Source organism: Palaemon carinicauda, chromosome 22 (genome assembly GCF_036898095.1).
Source record: "Palaemon carinicauda isolate YSFRI2023 chromosome 22, ASM3689809v2, whole genome shotgun sequence".
NCBI lineage: Eukaryota > Metazoa > Arthropoda > Malacostraca > Decapoda > Palaemonidae > Palaemon > Palaemon carinicauda.
This window is the reverse complement of record NC_090746.1, coordinates 105,255,018-105,274,775: the sequence shown is the minus strand read 5'-3', so window position 1 is coordinate 105,274,775 and position 19,758 is coordinate 105,255,018. Positions and strand designations below refer to the sequence as shown.

The following is a 19,758-nucleotide window of genomic DNA, read 5'->3' as shown; positions in this document are numbered from 1 at the left end:
CCAAACAACCACCCATACTCACCCCACTCGCATCCGTATACAACTCTAGCATACTCGCATTTTCACTGTAGTCTGGAAATGCCAAAGTGACGTCTTTCGCGGCCTCTTCCTTCAACCTTTCAAACGCTTCTATCATCCGATCATCCCATTTTAATTTTGTACTATTCCTTTTACCCGTCCATTCATTCAAAGGCTTCCCTATACCTGAACAATCTCTAACAAACTTGCGACCAAACTCAACCAAACCAAGAAAACCTCGCAACTCACGCACAGTCCGGGGACGTGGAAATTCTCGCACCTTATTCACAAACTTGTCACTCTTCCTTATACCAGATTCACCCACTACATGCCCAAGAAATTCCACCTCCCTGGACAACCATGTACACTTCTCAAGCTTAATTTTCACACCAACTTCAATTAACCGCATCAACACTGCCTCAAGCAACCGCATATGTTCCTCAACAGTCTCGCTCGCAATCAGAATATCATCTATAAAAACAGTCACCTTCTGTCGATCGAAACCAGCCAATACAACATTCATCGCTCTTTGGAAGGCAGCAGGCGCATTAGCAAGACCAAAACTCAACCTTTTAAATTGGTAGTGACAATTTGTACTTGAAAATGCGGTAATGGGCCTGCTCCCCTCTGCCAGAGGCATCTGGTAATAGCCCCTCACCAAATCTAATTTAGTAAAAACTTTCATTCCATGCATCTTATAAACACAATCAGACACCACATTCATTGGAAAACGTTCTTTAACAGTCACTTCATTCACCTTCCTATAATCAATACACATGCGTAAACTTCCATCAGGCTTTCGTACAGGGACAATAGGGCTATTCCAGGCACTCTCACTCCTTTCTATTACACCCATACGCTCTAATTCCTGACACTGCTCCTCTATCTCCTTGGCAATAGGCGGAGAAAAATGCCTGGGACGCTGATATATGGGGGTATCATCACTGAGAACTATTTTAAATTCTGGCAGGTCTGACCCCCCACAATCATCGTCACCGAGACTCACAACTCTCCGCTTATCCCATAACATCTTAAGCAATCGTTCCCTTTCGACCTCACTTATATTCTCATCTAACTTAATTCTTCCTTTCAACGTATCGTAATCCCAATCGTCATCGTTCTTTACCTTACCAGACATTACCTGTCTCGCCTTAACATATCTTCCATCCTCTACATTAATCAGTGTATACATACATCCCATGCAATCACCCTCACGTATTCCACGTACTCTCTTCCTCCTAACACTCGGCAACAACCTTACATACACCTTGGGTTCCTGCATATTCATAACACCATCATATATATACGCACTAGTTTTCACCAAATTTCCTGCTTCCATACCTTCCACTACATATTCATCCTTGTCACTATTTGAAATTCCCAGACTGCTCGGCCATGCAACTTTTACACTAATAACCTCACCTTTCTTACCCGATAACTTTACACTTTCCTTTGCTACCAACGGCACTCCCTTCCACACCTTCGTACTCACTCTGCCGTCTTCCTTTAAATAAAATTCCCCACAAATATTACCTTTAACCTTTATTTCAATCATATTCACACTTGGATGTACAATCATACCACATTTTTTCAAAAATTTATACCCAAGCAGTACGTCATATTTCTCATTCGCTCCCTCAACCACGTAAAAATCATTATCCTCCATCATCAGCCCCCCAATCATAACATTTTCCCGCAACTTCCCTTGCACAGGCATACGCAAATTACCAATACCTTTTACTTCACCCTTACATCCCTTAAATTCACAAACCTCTTTTACCTTATCATATGCATTCCTAAACATTAAATTGACACCACAACCAGTATCAATCAAACCAACCAACTCTACACCATTAAAAATCAATTTCACACTCATGCAATCATGTGCTCTTTCTCCCATCACATCTTCATGCAATAAACCCTCACGAACATGCATCACATTCACTCCCCACACACACGAGGACTCACCCAGCTGAACCCTCTGATTAATTAGTTTCCCGAACATCCTGGCTGACTTGATCCCTTATTCCTACAAACCCTAGCTACATGCCCATCTGCACCACATTCAGTACACTTACCCCGCGGCTCCTTGCACATTCTAGCATAATGACCATCCTTACCACAATTACCACAAATTACATTCATACGATTATTACGGCATCCACTCGCTATGTGTCCAGTCATACCACACCGATAACACTTAACCACTTTCTCTTTCTTACAGTCGCTAATACGATGCCCTGTCTCTCCACACCCGAAACATGCTCCTAATGCCCATCTACACTCGTTCTTTTTATGTCCTACCTTCCCACACCTATAACACCTCTCTTCACGGATACCACTACCTAACCTAACTTGCTGCGTACTAGCACTTCTATCTCTCCAAACTTGATTTCCCTGTCTAAACCCGTCATTTCTCGGCATAGGTATTCCTACATTACTCACCCTAACACTTCTATCTACTACACTATCAGCTACCCTCATTGGCCCTCTCATAACAGCATCTCTAAAACTACCAAATTCTGGCACACTTTCCTCCATTCCAGTTTTTACACTCACAGATTTACTTTCTTTCATACACCTATCCAACTCGTAATCCTCAACTATCTCTAAAATATCATCCCAAGTCAATCTCTCTCTAGTCCACCTCATTTTCTCCTTCCGTTTCAAATTAATAAACTCACACACACTCTCTGGTACTGTACCCAAAAACTTCTTCATTAGTTCCTTATTTTCATTTATTCCTTCGTCCCCATACTTCTTTCTAGCCAATGTTTCTAACCGACATACATACATCGAGATTGCTTCACCCACCTTCATTCGTGCTTCATCAAAATCATTTTTTCGCTTATACCTAACACTACCTTTCATACGTTTTACCTGTTCAATTATCCTATTCTTTACACTTTCATACTCAACCTCTCCTACACTCATTATCACCCCATACATCGTCAACAAATATCCTGACAAAAATTCTCCCAACTCCCTAGCCCAAACTCTCTTACTATCCCCATACTTAGCCTGACAAAACTTTTCATATTCCCTAAAGAAGTCATATACATTCCTACTGCTATGTTCATTAAACCTTTCACACCTAGGAACCTCTCTCATAAACACTGTCTTACAAACTTCCTCTACTTCATTCTCACTACTATCTTCACTGTCTACTCCCTTCTTGTTGCCTTCTTCTTCATTTGAATACAATGAATCTAATTCTACACTCAAAGTCCTATCTTTAACTATTCCCTTCTTACCCTTTTTCTTACTTACTACCTTCACCCATTCATGATCATCCTCACTCACACCCTGACCTTTCTTCTTTTCTTTCTTCACATTATCTTTACCTTTCTTCTCCTTCTTCCTATCACCCTTCGTTCCAATCTTACTATGTCTAGGCCCTTTACTTTCAATATCACTATCACTACCTTCCCCATTATCACTTACCCTATCCTCTTCCACCATCAACCCGTTACCAGAAGCAGAAGCCACTCCTCCGACTGCACCTTCACCTATGACAGTTTTCATCATCCCCATTACTTGCCCCATCATAGCTTCCATTCGTTTCTCATTTTCTCGCATCCTCATCTCAACACCCTCTTCCACTCTCTCTACAGTTCCCTGAAGTTCCCTAAGTTTCCTTTGCATCTCCTCATTCTCACTACTTAACCTCGCATTCTCCAACAACAACCTCTCCTCTCGCTCATTAGACAACCGCAATTCCTCCTTTAAAATATGCAACTGTTCTTCCATTAACTCCATTTCAATACCTTTAATATTTTAAGTATTTTTCAAACCTATTTACCCTTGTCCAAAAGTCCAGTTTCAATCCCACCTTCAACAGTCGTCCCTGTTCGGGCGCCAAAATTTATGTGGCGGGATGTATACAAAACACAACCCCCACACCCTTGATCACTCTTACTTCCAAAATATCCCACAACACAAACTTTCCCCTTACTTTACTTTAAACTAGACTCTTGGACAGAAGGAAAATGAAAACAAAACATAGCCTTAAAACTATATTAACGCAACCAAAAACAGAACACATATCATTAAACTGACTTAACACTAGAACAAATCACTTATCACCAAACCATCCACCATATGCCATAACCCAGGAACAATCACAATTTATCATAAATTCAATAGACAAAAAAAAACACACAAAATTCGCTGTATATATCGGTGCGTGATGGTACCGAAAACTCGCCAACAATCGAAAAAACAATATCCTTTTAATGTACCCAACACCGTCAGTCCACGCACAGTACCAAAAGCACACTTAAGACTAAATAAATTACTTAATACTAAACACCAATCATATTCTGCAACACAAAAAATTAATGCCAAACCAAGAGAACCTCTTGGTTCACACGCAACAGTCCTTAAGCAAGTTGTAGCCTACTGGCACTGGCCAACACTATCGTACGGCCAATTCGACTATGCAATCTTATGCGGTGGTCGTCGTTATCAATTGTCGTGAGAGAAATCCGTATTTTATAGCCGGGTCATCAACGTTCAAAAATTCTGTATTTCAGCAGTCTATTCCTATATTCATTGTCCGGTCCGGGTCGTCATCATCAAGCTAATCATATACAATATACACACGGCTGGCAAACACCACCTTCCAGGCCAAACTAAAACTCCAAGGAGTATAAAGGAATCCAAAGGAGGAACTACGGCTCAGAACATAAAAACACTAAACAGCCGGCTTCCGAAGAACAAAAAAAATGCAGAACCGACTCCTTCTATCGTTCGAGATCCAATGCTTTCGCCCAAGACATTCATCACCACCCTATCCTAGCTAAAAAGGTAAACAAACAACCTCAATTATACCAACAATCTTTCCAACTTCAAACAATCATTCGCTAATTACCCCTTTTTCTTCAGCGCGCACCGCGGACACACAAACACACGCACACACAACCACACATAGCCTACTCTCTTGCGCACGCGCGATCTAGCAAACTAAAGCAAATTAAATTCTTTTTCTTTCTTTCTTTCTTTTTCTTTCTTTCTTTCTTTTTTTTTCTCTCTCTCTCTCTCTCTCTCTCTCTCTCTCTCTCTCTCTCTCTCTCTCTCTCACAAAACTATGCAAATAAACACTTTCTTTCTCTCTCTCTCTCTCTCTCACAAAACTAAGCAAATAAACGCTTTCTTTCTCTTGCGGTTTGACAAAACTAAGTAAATAAACACCCACACTCACCCTCTCTCTCTCTCTCTCTCTCTCTCTCTCTTTAATGACAAAGCTATAGCAAATAAAATGTCTCGATTTAACAATACTAAAACAACTCTCTCTCTCTCTCTCTCTCTCTCTCTCTCTCTCTCTCTCTCTCTCTCTGAGACAAACTAAAGCCAATACTGTAAACAATTTCTCTCTCTCTCTCTCTCTCTCTCTCTCTGACAAAACTTAAATAAACACTCTCTCTCTCTCTCTCTCTCTCTCTCTCTCTCTCTCTCTCTCTCTCTCTCTCTCCTGATTTGGCAAAAAAAATTAAATTAAAATTAATCCTCCACAAGGCTTTTGTTTAGGCGGCGAGCAGTCTTCTGATGACTGCATAGGGTCAGAGCTGTCCTAATAGTTAAAACCAGGACGCTGGACCTGTCCTGAAAGGACTGACTTTCGCTTAAAGGGCCTCGAAACCTTGTTCCACGGTTTCTTATGCGAAAAGCCTTCGGATGACGAGGAGAAAATCGTCTCGCTCGTCTTATGACAGGGGCGGTGTTGATGAGACACGCCTGAAACCATAGAGGGAACGTCTGTTCGCTGATCAAGTCCTCTCGAACCCATAAGTCGTACGACATTACTTCTCCCCTGGGCTTGGGAGCTTGCAAGAGGTCTCGGACTAGGCGAACGACAGGCACGAACAGACGAACCCTCGGTCGCAACACTGATAACACTTTGCGCAATTATCACTTTATCACTACGATTTTCTGTTTTGCACTTATTTCACTGAAATCAAATTTTTTTTAACAATTCACATTAGGTATGAATAAAACTGATTTCTACCTGAAGTACGCAATTCTACCCTCATCAAAAGGTGATAATTGCGAAATCAGTCGTATAATGTAAGCACATTAATACAAGCAAAAAACAGTAAACATATTTTAAGATAAAAAGATCAGTGGCTGGGAAGGAGACTAAACACTAGTTCATTCAAAACTACGTTTTCAATCTCTCACCGTACAGTGCCTTGGGACGAGAATAAAAACTAAAAACGTTTTATCCTTTCTCCCCGTATAGAGACTAGGGACGAGAGTAAAAAACTGACTCGAGAACAACGTTACTCGCTTGGGACGAGAATAAAGATCGGAACGTTCTCTCTCCTCTCTCTCTCTCCGTCTCTATCTCTCTCTCTCTCTCTCTCTTGATTTCGCACCGAAGAGAAGAGCCCACTTACCTTTCGTCAATAAACAGGTTATTTGACCAAAGGAAAAATCTGAAAGGTTTTTCAATTAAAAAGTTCCTTTACAATAGTATTTAAAACATTTAAGCTTTGAAAGAAGAATGAACAAAACGTCAGAATCGATTTACTCTTTCTGCAAAGTGAAACCGTGATACTCTCTCTCTCTATCGTAACGATAGAGCGCAAACTGCGTAGCATAAATAAACTAAACGTTAGTTCATCTTTGAAACAGTACGAAGACTATTCAAAGAAAATCTTTCATAAAATATCTACTAAAAAATATTCATTTAATAAGTTTTAAATCATTTGCTCTGTAAAAGTTATTTACGATTGAAAGGGCTCAATGTTGTTTAACTTCGGTTTCCAAGTTAGGACCGCCTACTCTCAGGAAAGGTCGCATATAAACAAATCATTAAAATTTATCTTGATGTTTATTATAAATGGAAAGCTAATCGAAGAGGCCTAATAAAGGCGGTTGAGATATAAAATATATAGAGGAAAATCTATGATTAATTTATAACGTGATAAGATAAATGCTAAAAGCCTAAAACACACTTCCGTACTAAGGGAAGGGTCGGCCATTTAAAAGTCAAAGAAAGTTCAAAAAACAATCCAAAGTCATCAAAAATTAAATCTATCCAAAAACGAGTTCAAGATTTAAATTGAAGATAAAACACCTGCACTGCGAAAGCTCAAACCAAAAGGAAGTACTTCACCAAATATGTTGAGAAAACTCCAGGTTATACAGCGAGTATTGATACGTCTTGTCGTTAAGGCCGACAGAGAAAAAAATTGGGTCTGTTTACATGTATATGCGGTATCTGGCCGATAGTTGGCGCTGGTGGGCACACCTGCAACCTTCATAGCGATCGCTCGCGAGTTTTTGTGTGTGTTTTCTGTCGAGCCGCTGGAGCAGCAGCTATTATATATTCACCGGCTAAGTTAAATATTTAAAAAAGGAAACACAGGACCAAGAATTATACTTTCTATTCACGAGGATTAGTGTTGGGAAAACATATAATAATAAAAAGCGAAGCATCAAACTCAAATCTCTGAACGAAAACATAAATTATAATATTCTATCATTTTTTCGGTGACTAAGATAACTGAAGTTTTCTCCTTAGATAGTTCAGCAAATCACATTATTAATAACTCAAAACTAATATCGAGAAAATAATATGCTCTTCAAAAACAAATGTGTAAATTCATATAAAAATTTAAAACTTTTAGTTAAATACATAGCTATCTCAAAATATCTATAATATCTAGGTAAATACTAAATTTTGGAGTTATTTTTTTACTCAATACATTTTTTACATTATAAAATTGCTATTTCAAAAACAAAGTATTTACTATATGTTCTGCTTATTCAAGCTGAGGATTCTACTCTCTTGAAATTTTTTTTTTTTTTTTTTTTTTTTTTTTTAAACTGACTAACTGAGTGCTGTACTTGCTAAATGAATAGAGGATATTTACACCCTTTCACATAGTTTAGTGTAGTTTCTCCATAAGCTAAGACACGTAAATTACAATCCAAAACTCACCCTAATTCTAAATGAAAGACCTTCTATCTTAATTCGTACACATCTACATAAAAATAGCTTTAACTAAAATCCTTTCAGTCTAACTTTAAGAAAACAGTGACACCCGGGCCCCCCAAAAAATGACTTCCCTTACCCACCTTGGGACATGATCTATTAAAGGGAAATGGGCAAATAAACTACCCATTCAATACTAGCAGAGCAATTCCTCATTCCTTGCAGTGGAAATCTTAACAATATCTCGGCACAAAGTCTCAACGATCCATATCTGCAATTTATCATCACAATTAAATCAGATATTAATATTAGGGATCTAAATTTACACGATTTTAATCCTTTTGCTAAACTGATGTGCGATGCATAACCAACTGAGACAGTAAGGGTAACTTAAAACCGATTTGTTTTTCTACCAACAGAAAAATAATTGACGTGGAATTCTGTGATTCGAATTTTTATGAGGAAGACTGGATTTAATTTAAGGATATAACCAAGCGCTTGAGCCTGTGAGGTCATTTAGTTCCCAAGTGCAACCTGGGGAAGACTCTACAGGTACATTTTGAAGTAAAAGTTATAAGAGATTGGAGTGCAAGAAGGAAGAATGAAGGCAGGAGTGGAGGAGGTACCTTTCAAAGGAGGAGGTAAGTTGAAGGCAGGAAAAGAAGAAGTAAAGTTGAAGGCAGGAAAGGAGGAGTGAAAGTTGAAGGCAGGAAAGGAAGAGGTAAAGTTAAAGGCAGGAAAGGAAGAGGTAAAGTTAAAGGCAGGAAAGGAAGAGGTAAAGTTAAAGGCAGGAAAGGAAGAGGTAAAGTTAAAGGCAGAAAAGGAGGAGGTGCCCATCAAAGGAGGAGGTAAGTTGAAGGCAGGAAAGGAGAAGGTAAAGTTAAAGGCAGCAAATGAGGAGGTAAAGTTGAAGGCAGGAAAGGAGGTGGTAAAGTTGAAGGCAGGAAAGGGGGAGGTAAAGTTTAAGGCATGAAAGGAGGAGGTAAAGTTAAAGGCAGGAAAGGAGGAGGTAAAGTTGAAGGCAGGAAAGGAGAAGGTAAAGTTAAAGGCAGGAAAGGAGAACGTAAAGTTAAAGGCAGGAAAGGAGGAGGTAAAGTTGAAGCCAGGAAAGGAGGAGGTAAAGTTGAAGGCAGGAAAGGAGGAGATAAAGTTGAAGGCAGGAAAGGAGGAGATAAAGTTGAAGGCAGGAAAGGAGGAGATAAAGTTGAAGGCAGGAAAGGAGGAGATAAAGTTGAAGGCAGGAAAGGAGGAGGTAAAGTTAAAGGCATGAAAGGAGGAGGTAAAGTTGAGGCAGGAAAGGAGAAGTTAAAGTTGAAGGCAGGAAAGGAGAAGGTAAAGTTAAAGGCAGGAAAGGAGAACGTAAAGTTAAAGGCAGGAAAGGAGGAGGTAAAGTTGAAGGCAGGAAAGGAGGAGGTAAAGTTGAAGGCAGGAAAGGAGAGGATAAAGTTGAAGGCAGGAAAGGAGGAGATAAAGTTGAAGGCAGGAAAGGAGGAGATAAAGTTGAAGGCAGGAAAGGAGGAGATAAAGTTGAAGGCAGGAAAAGAGGAGATAAAGTTGAAGGCAGGAAAGGAGGAGATAAAGTTGAAGGCAGGAAAGGAGGAGATAAAGTTGAAGGCAGGAAAGGAGGAGATAAAGTTGAAGGCAGGAAAGGAGGAGGTAAAGTTGAAGGCAGGAAAGGAGAGGATAAAGTTGAAGGCAGGAAAGGAGGAGATAAAGTTGAAGGCAGGAAAGGAGGAGATAAAGTTGAAGGCAGGAAAGGAGGAGATAAAGTTGAAGGCAGGAAAGGAGAGGATAAAGTTGAAGGCAGGAAAGGAGGAGATAAAGTTGAAGGCAGGAAAGGAGGAGATAAAGTTGAAGGCAGGAAAGGAGGAGATAAAGTTGAAGGCAGGAAAGGAGGAGATAAAGTTGAAGGCAGGAAAGGAGAGGATAAAGTTGAAGGCAGGAAAGGAGATAAAGTTGAAGGCAGGAAAGGAGGAGGTAAAGTTAAGGGCATGAAAGGAGGAGGTAAAGTTAAAAGCAAGAGAGGAGGAGGTAAAGTTGAAGGCATGAAAGGAGGAGGTAAAGTTAAAGGCGGGAAAGGAGGTGGTAAAGTTAAAGGCATGAAAGGAGGAGGTAAAGTTAAAAGCAAGAAAGGAGGAGGTAAAGTTAAAGGCAGGAAAGGAGGAGGTAAAGTTAAAGGCAGGAAAGGAGGAGGTAAAGTTGAAGGCAGGAAAGGAGGAGGTAAAGTTAAAAGCAGGAAAGGAGAAGGTAAAGTTAAAAGCAGGAAAGGAGGAGACAAAGTTGAAGGCAGGAAAGAAGGAGGAGGTAAACTTAAAGGCAGGAAAGGAGGAGATAAAGTTAAAGGAAGGAAAGGAGAAGGTAAAGTTGAAGGCAGGAAAGGAGGTGGTATAGTTAAAGGCATGAAAGGAGGAGGTAAAGTTAAAGGCAGGAAAGAAGAAGGTATAGTTAAAAGCAGGAAAGGAGGAGGTAAAGTTGAAGGCAGGAATGGAGAAGGCAAAGTTAAAAGCAGGAAAGGAGGAGGTAAAGTTGAAGACAGGAAAGGAGGTAAAGTTGAAAGCAGGAAAGGAGGAGTTAAATTTGGAAGTAGGAAAGGAGGGGGTAAAGTTGAAGGTAGAAAAGGAGGTGGTAAAGTTGAAGGCAGAAAAGGAGGTGGTAAAGTTAAAGGCAGAAAAGGAGGAGGTAAAGTTGAAGGCAGGAAAGAGTGAAGTAAAGTTAAAAATAGGAAAGGAGGTGGTAAAGTTAAAGGCAAAAAAAAAAAAAAGAGATAAAATTGAAGGCTGGAGAAGAGGAGGTTAAGTTGAAGGGAGGAAAGGTGGATGTAACGTTAAAAGATGGAAAGGAAGAGGTAAAGTTGAAAGCACACAAACCTGACGAGATTTTTTTGTTAACGATTTAGAAACCTATACTACATACCAAATAAGTTTTAACACGTTTTAAAGAACAAACACACGCACCTACAACTGGACAGCTTTTGCGTCAACAATAACATATTCAAAAACTTATTACACAATTCATCTAAAAATGATTAAAGTGTTATTTATCCCTTCTTTATGTCATGGGCACAAATGACACGAGACAAGAAACAAAATGGAATTTATGAATCGAGCTGTGTACCTTTTCAGAGAGCCCAGGTATCTCGCCATAATAAAAAGCTCTGAAACGCAAGACCTCAAAAGGACCCTTTTACCAAATTTCTTGAAACACTTACGTTAAGTAAACTTATCATAAATCTTTAATTCAATATCCTAAATATACTTGAACTTGGAGTTTTTATGAAAGAAAAAATAGGAATAATAGTTACCATCAATTACACATTAACATCAAAATGAGCATAAATATGTCTGGAGCACATTAAATCACAATCCTTTTACATTAGATTTTCCACTACTTACATTACACAGATCATAACAAAATACTTTGATGTTTTTGTCACTGACACAAGTGCATACAACGTTACTAGAAATGAAAATGATAGTACCAAAACCTGTACATTTGACATTATAACCTTCTACAATACAAGCTTCTTAAAGATTTTGAAATATTTGATTGAAACAACATAATTTTTACCAAATTCTAAGATCTGATTAACCATTACAAACTTAATGAATTAGAGGCTTTTGATGAAGTTAATAAGGGCATAACACAGCCATTATGTTTCATGACTTCAGCTGTCAGGATAAAACCTGCACAAACAAGACAGCTAAATCAATAAGCAAACTAAAGTCCAACATGTTTGTAAGTACAGACTGTCGGCCTTTGACAAGTACAATATATTCAAGGTAACATATTGAGCTACAGCTCTCAAGACACCAGTAAAAGAATGAAAAACTTCTGTACATGGGGAATAAGATAACAGTCTAAAAGAAAAGGTGATTACTCTAGTTAGGATCAGGGTCTACCTCATGGACCCCTTAGCCCTTTTTGTGGTGAGAAATACAATGGCAAATTCTGATACTCAAAGAGGAGGGGGCCAGTGGGAGACTCATCGGCCATATGAGGCGAGAATCTTTGTATTTCTTATAACATTTCAAAATTTGGGGTAAGGAAGGATCAAGGATGGGGGATCTGAAATTGGATATGAGCATTAAGTTTAAATAAAAGAGAACTTCGTAATTCAGCCTTATTGGAAAATGAGCATAAAATCTTCCTTTACTTTTAACAATTAACATGTTATTCTTCAAGGTATACTTATGTAGCCCAGAGAGAGAGAGAGAGAGAGAGAGAGAGAGAGAGAGAGAGAGAGAGAGAGAGAGAGAGAGGGAGAGAGAGAGAGAGAGAGAGAGAGAGAGAGAGAGAGAGAGAGAGAGAGAGAGAATATTGCTACATTACTTAAACTACCTGGAATTTAAAGGAGTATCCTTAGGCTAGAGTGGCCATTAAATACCTTTAGTTTACATCCCATCTATTTTATATATAATCACAAATATACTTTTATTTTCACAACTATATGATTCCAAACTCTTCTCCCTCCCTTTAGCTAAATAGATAAACTTTACACTAAGGCTTTAGTGACCTAAAGAAATAAAAATTTCCATCCAACTATGCAGTTCACTGTAGAAGATTGTTAGTAATCAGCTGTTAGCTGAGGTCGCCTTCTAAAACTCCTAATTAACGAGAGATCCTTTCTAATATCAGTCAACGGTCACACCATTTAGATTCCTTTATTTCAAGTAATAGGACTACAATTAGTGATTTATTGATAAGCAATTAAAATTTCATCAGTTGACTTTAATACCTGCCATAACAAATATTATACCGTAATACTTAAATTCATAACATCAACCTGTACCTATAACCTTTGATATCGTTAATCTTTTTGTCTCAGAGTACATTTCCATACACAAATCACAAATATCTAATGAGCTGGACTCTACTTCATTTCAACAATATGTTATTTTCATTAGTAAAATAAATTTTTGAATATACTTACCCGATGATCATATAGCTGTCAGCTCTGCTGCCCGACAGAAAAACCTACGGGCGGAATACGCCAGCGATCGCTATACAGGTGGGGGTGTATATCAACAGCGCCATCTGTCGAGTAGGTACTCAAGTACTCGATGTCAACACAGAACCAATTTTCTCCTCGGTCCACTGGGTCTCTATTGGGGAGGAAGGGTGGGTCCTTTAATTTATGATCATCGGGTAAGTATATTCAAAAATTTATTTTACTAATGAAAATAACATTTTTCAATATTAAACTTACCTGATGATCATATAGCTGATTCACACCCAGGGGGGTGGGTAGAGACCAGCATATATGTTAACATTAAGAGCTAAGTATTCCGTATTTCATTTTAGCAGTTATTCAAAATACAGTGAACCCTCGTTTATCGCGGTAGATAGGTTCCAGACGCGGGCGCGATAGGTGAAAATCCGCGAAGTAGTGACCGCATATTTACCTATTTATTTAACATGTATATTCGGACTTTTAAAACCTTCCCTTGTACGTAGTACTGTTAACAAACCACCCTTTAATGTACAGAACACTTAATGCATGTACTACAGCACCCTAAACTAAAACAGGCACATATATTAAAGGCGATTTTATATCATGCGTTTCCTAAACACCTAAAAAGCACGATAAAAAATGGCAACCAATGTTTTGTTTACGTTCATCTCTGATCATAATGAAGAAACAAACTCATTTAGTGTACACATATATGTATAGGTTAGTTTTTGCATCGATTATATTGATTATACAGTACTGTATGTTGATTTTTTTATTACCAATGTTTTAGTTTACGTATTTTTCTTAGGACTTCCAAATGAAATCTTTTTCTTTATGACGCCGCCTGAAACGACGGCGTGTACGCTCAGTAAACAACCACGCTCAGAACAAACAAGGCATTTAACGCGCATGATGATAGTGATAAATAATGATACAGTACATACAGTATTTACAGTAAAAGCATTTACAAAATATGTTACCTTACAAATATAAATTATACAGTACTTGTACGTAGCAAAGCAGGAAAACAATTTGAGAGAGAGAGAGAGAGAGAGAGAGAGAGAGAGAGAGAGAGAGAGAGAGAGAGAGAGAGAGAGAGAGAGAGAGAGAGAGAGAGATTGTTTTACGTACGTAAATGTAAATTTTAAACAAAAAAAATATGATAGGTTACAACATGTAGACTTTTAAAACCTTCCCTTTAACTTAATGCATACAGTACGTACATTACTAAACTATAAAACAGGTTAAAGTAAAAAATAAAGATTGTTACTGTACTCACCACGAAAGAAGTTGAAGAAAAACTTGAATGGTGATGGCGATGAATTTGCTGCACAGTAGAAATGATGATGATGAAGCTGATGATGTGTTCTACTGTGCAGTCAATGATAGTATTTTACGTCTCTTCAGACGGAGGTGTCTTTTCCTGGGACACCTCTTCAACTTCTTCCTGGGAAACTTCTTCAATTTCTTCCGAAGGCGTACTAGCAGGAGGAACTGGCTCTTTTTTGCGAGGCTGGAAGAACATTGTGATCGGAAGTTGTTGCCGCTGCTTCTTTTTTCGATCCAAGACCATTTTGTAGGGAGTCATGTCTTCATCGATCTTGTTGCAGAATTGCATCGAGCGAACCATATCCTCGTCCCACTCTTGTAACATTTCTTTCGCCTCCTTCATATGGTTGCAGAACTTGGCAAGCCGTTCTAATGTTAAGCCCGTTTCTTCGACATTTTCTTGGGTCTCTTCCTGGGTACCCTCACTCTCTTCCTCACTTGCCGATTTCGTCAGGTCTTCGAGGTCTGCGTCAGTTAGGGGCTGGGAATGGCAGTCCAACAACTCGTCGACGTCTTCAGTCGTCATGTCGCCAAACCCGTCACCTCCAATTATGGCAGCCAACTGCACAGATTTCCGTATTGCAGAGTGTTGGATTTCCAACGGAGTAAATCCCTTGTCGTCGTAAACAATATCGGGCCATAGCTTCTTCCAGCTCGCATTCACGGTTGCAGGTTTCATCTCTTGAAGTGCCTTTTGAATATTCTGCAGGCACGTGGCTATGGTGTACTGCCGCCAGTACGCCTTCAAGTTGAAATCTTCATCCTCGTCATCTTGGGCAGCATCCACACACGCAACGAGGTCCGCCAAGGTATTCTTCGTGTAGAGGGCCTTGAACGCCCTGATAACCCCCTGGTCCATCGGTTGAATTAATGACGTGGTGTTGGGTGGCAGGAACTCAACCTGAACGCCCTCACGCGACAGGTCAGTTGCGTGTCCACCAGCGTTATCCATAAGGAGAAGGATCTTGAATGGCAAGCCCTTCTCTAAGAGATATTCATGGACTTGCGGGATGAAACACTGGTGGAACCAGTTGGAGGTCAGCATCTTCGTAATCCATGCTTTTTGATTATGCATCCAGTACACGGGAAGGAGATTCTTATTTTTATTTTTCAAAGCGCGAGGATTTTTCGACTTATAAATAAGCCCCGGCTTTAACAAAAATCCAGCAGCATTGCCACACATCACAAGGGTAACGCGATCCTTGAATGCCTTACAGCCAGAGGCTTTGGCTTCCTCTTTGAACAGGAAAGTTCGCGACGGCATTCTCTTCCAAAACAAGCCGGTTTCATCCATATTAAACACTTGTTCCGGCTTGTATCCACCTTCAGCGATAATGTTCTTGAAAGTCTGGTTCACGTAAGTTTCAGCAGCGGCAGTGTCAGCGGAAGCAGACTCCCCATGCAGGGAAACGCTTTTCAGGGCGAAGCGTTTCTGAAACTTCGCGAACCATCCTTTGCTTGCGGAAAAACGTTTCTGAGGCTGGGAATCAGTGGATGTCCCTGGTTGAGGATCATCTGCATCATCATCATCTTCAGCATGGTTGCCGTCGTAGTCTTTAGGTTTCTTTGCAGCAAAATTCTCATATAAGCTCAAAGCCTTTGTTTGGATGGTGTTCGTATCCAAGGCTATGTTCTTCTTCCGGCAGTCGGCAATCCACACAGCTAAAGCACCTTCCATGCGTACGATCGTTTTATTACGCGTTGTAACGACTCGCTTCGCTGATCTGCTAAAGGTGATTGCAGCAGTCTTTCTAATGTTCGCCTCGTCCTTTTTGATATAGCGAACGGTGGATTCGTTGATGCCAAAATGGCGGCCGGCGGCCGCGTAACTTCTACCATCTTTTAACATGTCGAGAAGCGTAACCTTCTCAGCTATCGTCATCATCCTTCGGTGGCGTTTAGGCTCACTACCAGCCTTACTAGAAGCAGAACGCTTGGGAGGCATTGTACAGTAGGATTTAACAGAAAGTTCAACAAAAAGTTCAACTTAAAACAGTCGCACACAGCACAGATTAAACTTCACAAACTTAAGAACGTCTACTCAGCGATACGCGGAAAGAGAAAGTGAACGATCCAGCCCCGCGAGAACTTTGATGCTGCGGGTAGAAGATGCGGGCAAAACACCAATCACAGGCTAGATAACAAAACTTGAGTTTTGATTCGTCATCTATCAGCGCTTGAACCAATCACAACCCGTCTTACAGTACTATGATGCGTTGGTTACTCATAGAAGATGCCCCGCGCCTAATGAACGTACGTAGATTAAGTACAATACCGTAATAATAATAAATAATGATAATAATACTGTACAGTAATAATAATAATAATGATAATAATAATAACAATAATAATTTTATTAACAACAACAATAATAATAATAACAATAATAATAAAAATTTACGTACGCTATTTTACGCCTCTCTCTCTCTCTCTCTCTCTCTCTCGTACGCTTACAGTATTCGAAATGTGATTTTTGCAACAAAGAATATTATTGGATGCAGTACTGTACTACGTACGTATACATACAAAAGATTCATGGAAAAGAAGCACATCCATTACAGTACACACCATTCTAATATGGTATGACTGCATCTGATTTGCGTTTCATGTTCGATTTAATTTTACTACGTACTGAATTATCGTATGATCACATTCTCTTTTCGTGTTTTATTTCTTTCTGTGCTGAATTATATATCATATGTAATGCAATGAACAATCAGTAAGAGCAGATATTACTAATTACAGTATTAATGGAATTACAGGTAACAAAATATCGTACAGTATTTGGTTGTCTTCAGATTTCGCGGTATTTTCGAATTTTCCGGAAAATCCGCGATATGTATATATATATGGGTTATGGGAAAACCCCGCGAAGTGGTGAATCCGCGATTGTCGAACCGCGAAGTAGCGAGGGTTCACTGTAACAAACATAAAATTAATAAGTACCTGGTAAGGAAGTCGACTTGAACAATTACTCTGCCTTTTTAAGTACGTCTTCCTTACTGAGCCTCGCGATCCTCTTAGGATGCTGAGCGACTCCTAGGAGCTGAAGTATGAAGGGCTGCAACCCATACTAAAGGACCTCATCAAAACCTCTAATCTAGGCGCTTCTCAAGAAAGAATTTGACCACCCGCCAAATCAACCAGGATGCGAAAGGCTTCTTAGCCTTCCGGACAACCCAAAAAACAACAATAAAAAGCATTTCAAGAGAAAGATTAAAAAAGGTTATGGGATTATGGGAATGTAGTGGCTGAGCCCTCACCCACTACTGCACTCGCTGCTACGAATGGTCCCAGGGTGTAGCAGTTCTCGTAAAGAGACTGGACATCTTTAAGGTAAAATGATGCGAACACTGACTTGCTTCTCCAATAGGTTGCATCCATTACACTCTGCAGAGATCTGTTTTGTTTGAAGGCCACTGAAGTTGCGACAGCTCTAACTTCATGTGTCCTTACCTTCAGCAAAGCATGGTCCTCCTCATTCAGATGGGAATGAGCTTCTCGAATTAAAAGTCTGATATAATAAGAAACTGCATTCTTCGACATTGGTAAAGAAGGTTTCTTAATGGCGCACCATAAAGCTTCTGATTGTCCACGTAATGGCTTAGTCCGTTTCAAATAGTACTTAAGAGCTCTTACCTGGCATAGTACTCTTTCTTGTTCATTTCCAACCAAATTAGCAAGGCTTGGAATATCGAACGATTTGGGCCAAGGACGAGAAGGAAGTTCGTTTTTGGCTAAAAAACCAAGCTGTAAGGAACATGTAGCCGTTTCAGATGTAAATCCAATGTTCCTGCTGAAGGCGTGTATCTCACTGACTCTTTTAGCTGTTGCTAAGCAGACGAGGAAAAGAGTTTTCAAAGTGAGATCTTTTAAAGAGGCTGATTGAAGTGGTTCGAACCTTGCTGACATAAGGAATCTTAGTACCACGTCTAAGTTCCAAACTGGTGTGGCCAACCGACGCTCCTTCGAGGTCTCAAAAGACTTAAGGAGGTCCTGTAGATCTTTGTTGTTGGAAAGATCTAAGCCTCTGTGATGGAAGACTGCTGCCAACATGCTTCTGTAACCCTTGATCGTGGGAGCTGAAAGGGATCTTTCCTTCCTTAGGTATAAAAGGAAGTCAGCTATCTGAGTTACAGAGGTACTGGTTAAGGATACTGATTTGGACTTGCACCAGCTTCGGAAGACTTCCCACTTCGACTGGTAGACTTTGAGAGTGGATGTCCTCCTAGCTCTAGCAATCGCTCTGGCTGCCTCCTTCGAAAAGCCTCTAGCTCTCGAGAGTCTTTCGATAGTCTGAAGGCAGTCAGACGAAGAGCGTGGAGGCTTGGGTGTACCTTCTTTACATGCGGCTGACGCAGAAGGTCCACTCTTAGAGGAAGTGTTCTGGGAACGTCTACTAGCCATTGCAGTACCTCGGTGAACCATTCTCTCGCGGGCCAGAGGGGAGCAACCAACGTCAACCTTGTCCCTTCGTGAGAGGCGAACTTCTGCAGTACTCTGTTGACAATCTTGAACGGGGGGAACGCATAAAGGTCTAGATGGGACCAATCCAGAAGAAAGGCATCTATGTGAACTGCTGCTGGGTCCGGAATCGGTGAACAATAAATTGGGAGCCTCTTGGTCATCGAGGTTGCGAACAGATCTATGGTGGGCTGGCCCCACAATGCCCATAGTTTGTTGCATACATTCTTGTGAAGGGTCCACTCTGTTGGGATGATTTGACCCTTCCGGCTGAGGCGGTCTGCCATGACATTCATGTCGCCTTGAATGAACCTCGTTACTAGGGATATGTTTCGATCTCTTGACCAGGTGAGGAGGTCCCTTGCGATCTCGTACAACGTCATCGAATGAGTCCCTCCTTGCTTGGAGATGTACGCCAGGGCTGTGGTGTTGTCGGAGTTCACCTCCACCACCTTGCCTAGAAGGAGGGACTTGAAGCTTCTCAAGGCCAGATGAACTGCCAGTAGCTCCTTGCAGTTGATGTGTAACTCGCTTTGAACCGCATTCCACGTGCCCGAGCATTCCCAACCGTCCAACGTCGCACCCCAGCCCGTGTCCGATGCGTCCGAGAAGAGAAGGTGGTCGGGGGTCTGAACAGCCAGTGGCAGACCCTCCCTGAGGAGAATGTTGTTCTTCCACCAAGTCAGTGACGACTTTATCTTCTCGGAAATAGGAACCGAGACCGCTTCTAGCGTCTTGTCCTTTCTCCAGTGAGCAGCTAAGTGAAATTGAAGGGGGCGGAGGTGGAGTCTCCCTAACGCGATGAACTGGTCCAGTGATGAAAGCGTCCCTATCAGACTCATCCACTGTCTGACTGAACATCGGTCCTTCTTCAGCATGGACTGGATGCATTCTTGGGCTTGACTGATTCTGGGGGCCGACGGAAAAGCCCGAAAAGCTTGACTCTGAATCTCCATTCCTAGGTATACTATAGTTTGGGATGGGACGAATTGGGACTTTTCTATATTGACCAGGAGACCCAATTCCTTGGTCAGATCTAGAGTCCACTGTAGAT

The 19,758-nt window shown here is 40.6% G+C and overlaps 1 protein-coding gene across 1 annotated transcript; it reads left to right on the top strand.

Moving 5' to 3' along the window:
- The first annotated feature begins 9,951 nt into the window (after positions 1-9,951).
- Positions 9,952-10,665, top strand: LOC137616008 (ctenidin-1-like). The gene has a single exon (XM_068345689.1). The coding sequence runs from the start codon at positions 9,952-9,954 to the stop codon at positions 10,663-10,665; it is 714 nt and encodes a 237-aa protein (XP_068201790.1).
- The last annotated feature ends 9,093 nt before the right edge of the window (positions 10,666-19,758 follow it).

Coding starts and splice junctions, on each gene's coding strand:
- LOC137616008 (XM_068345689.1), top strand. CDS start 9,952: ATGAAAGGAGGAGGTAAAGTTAAAAGCAAGAGAGGAGGAGGTAAAGTT.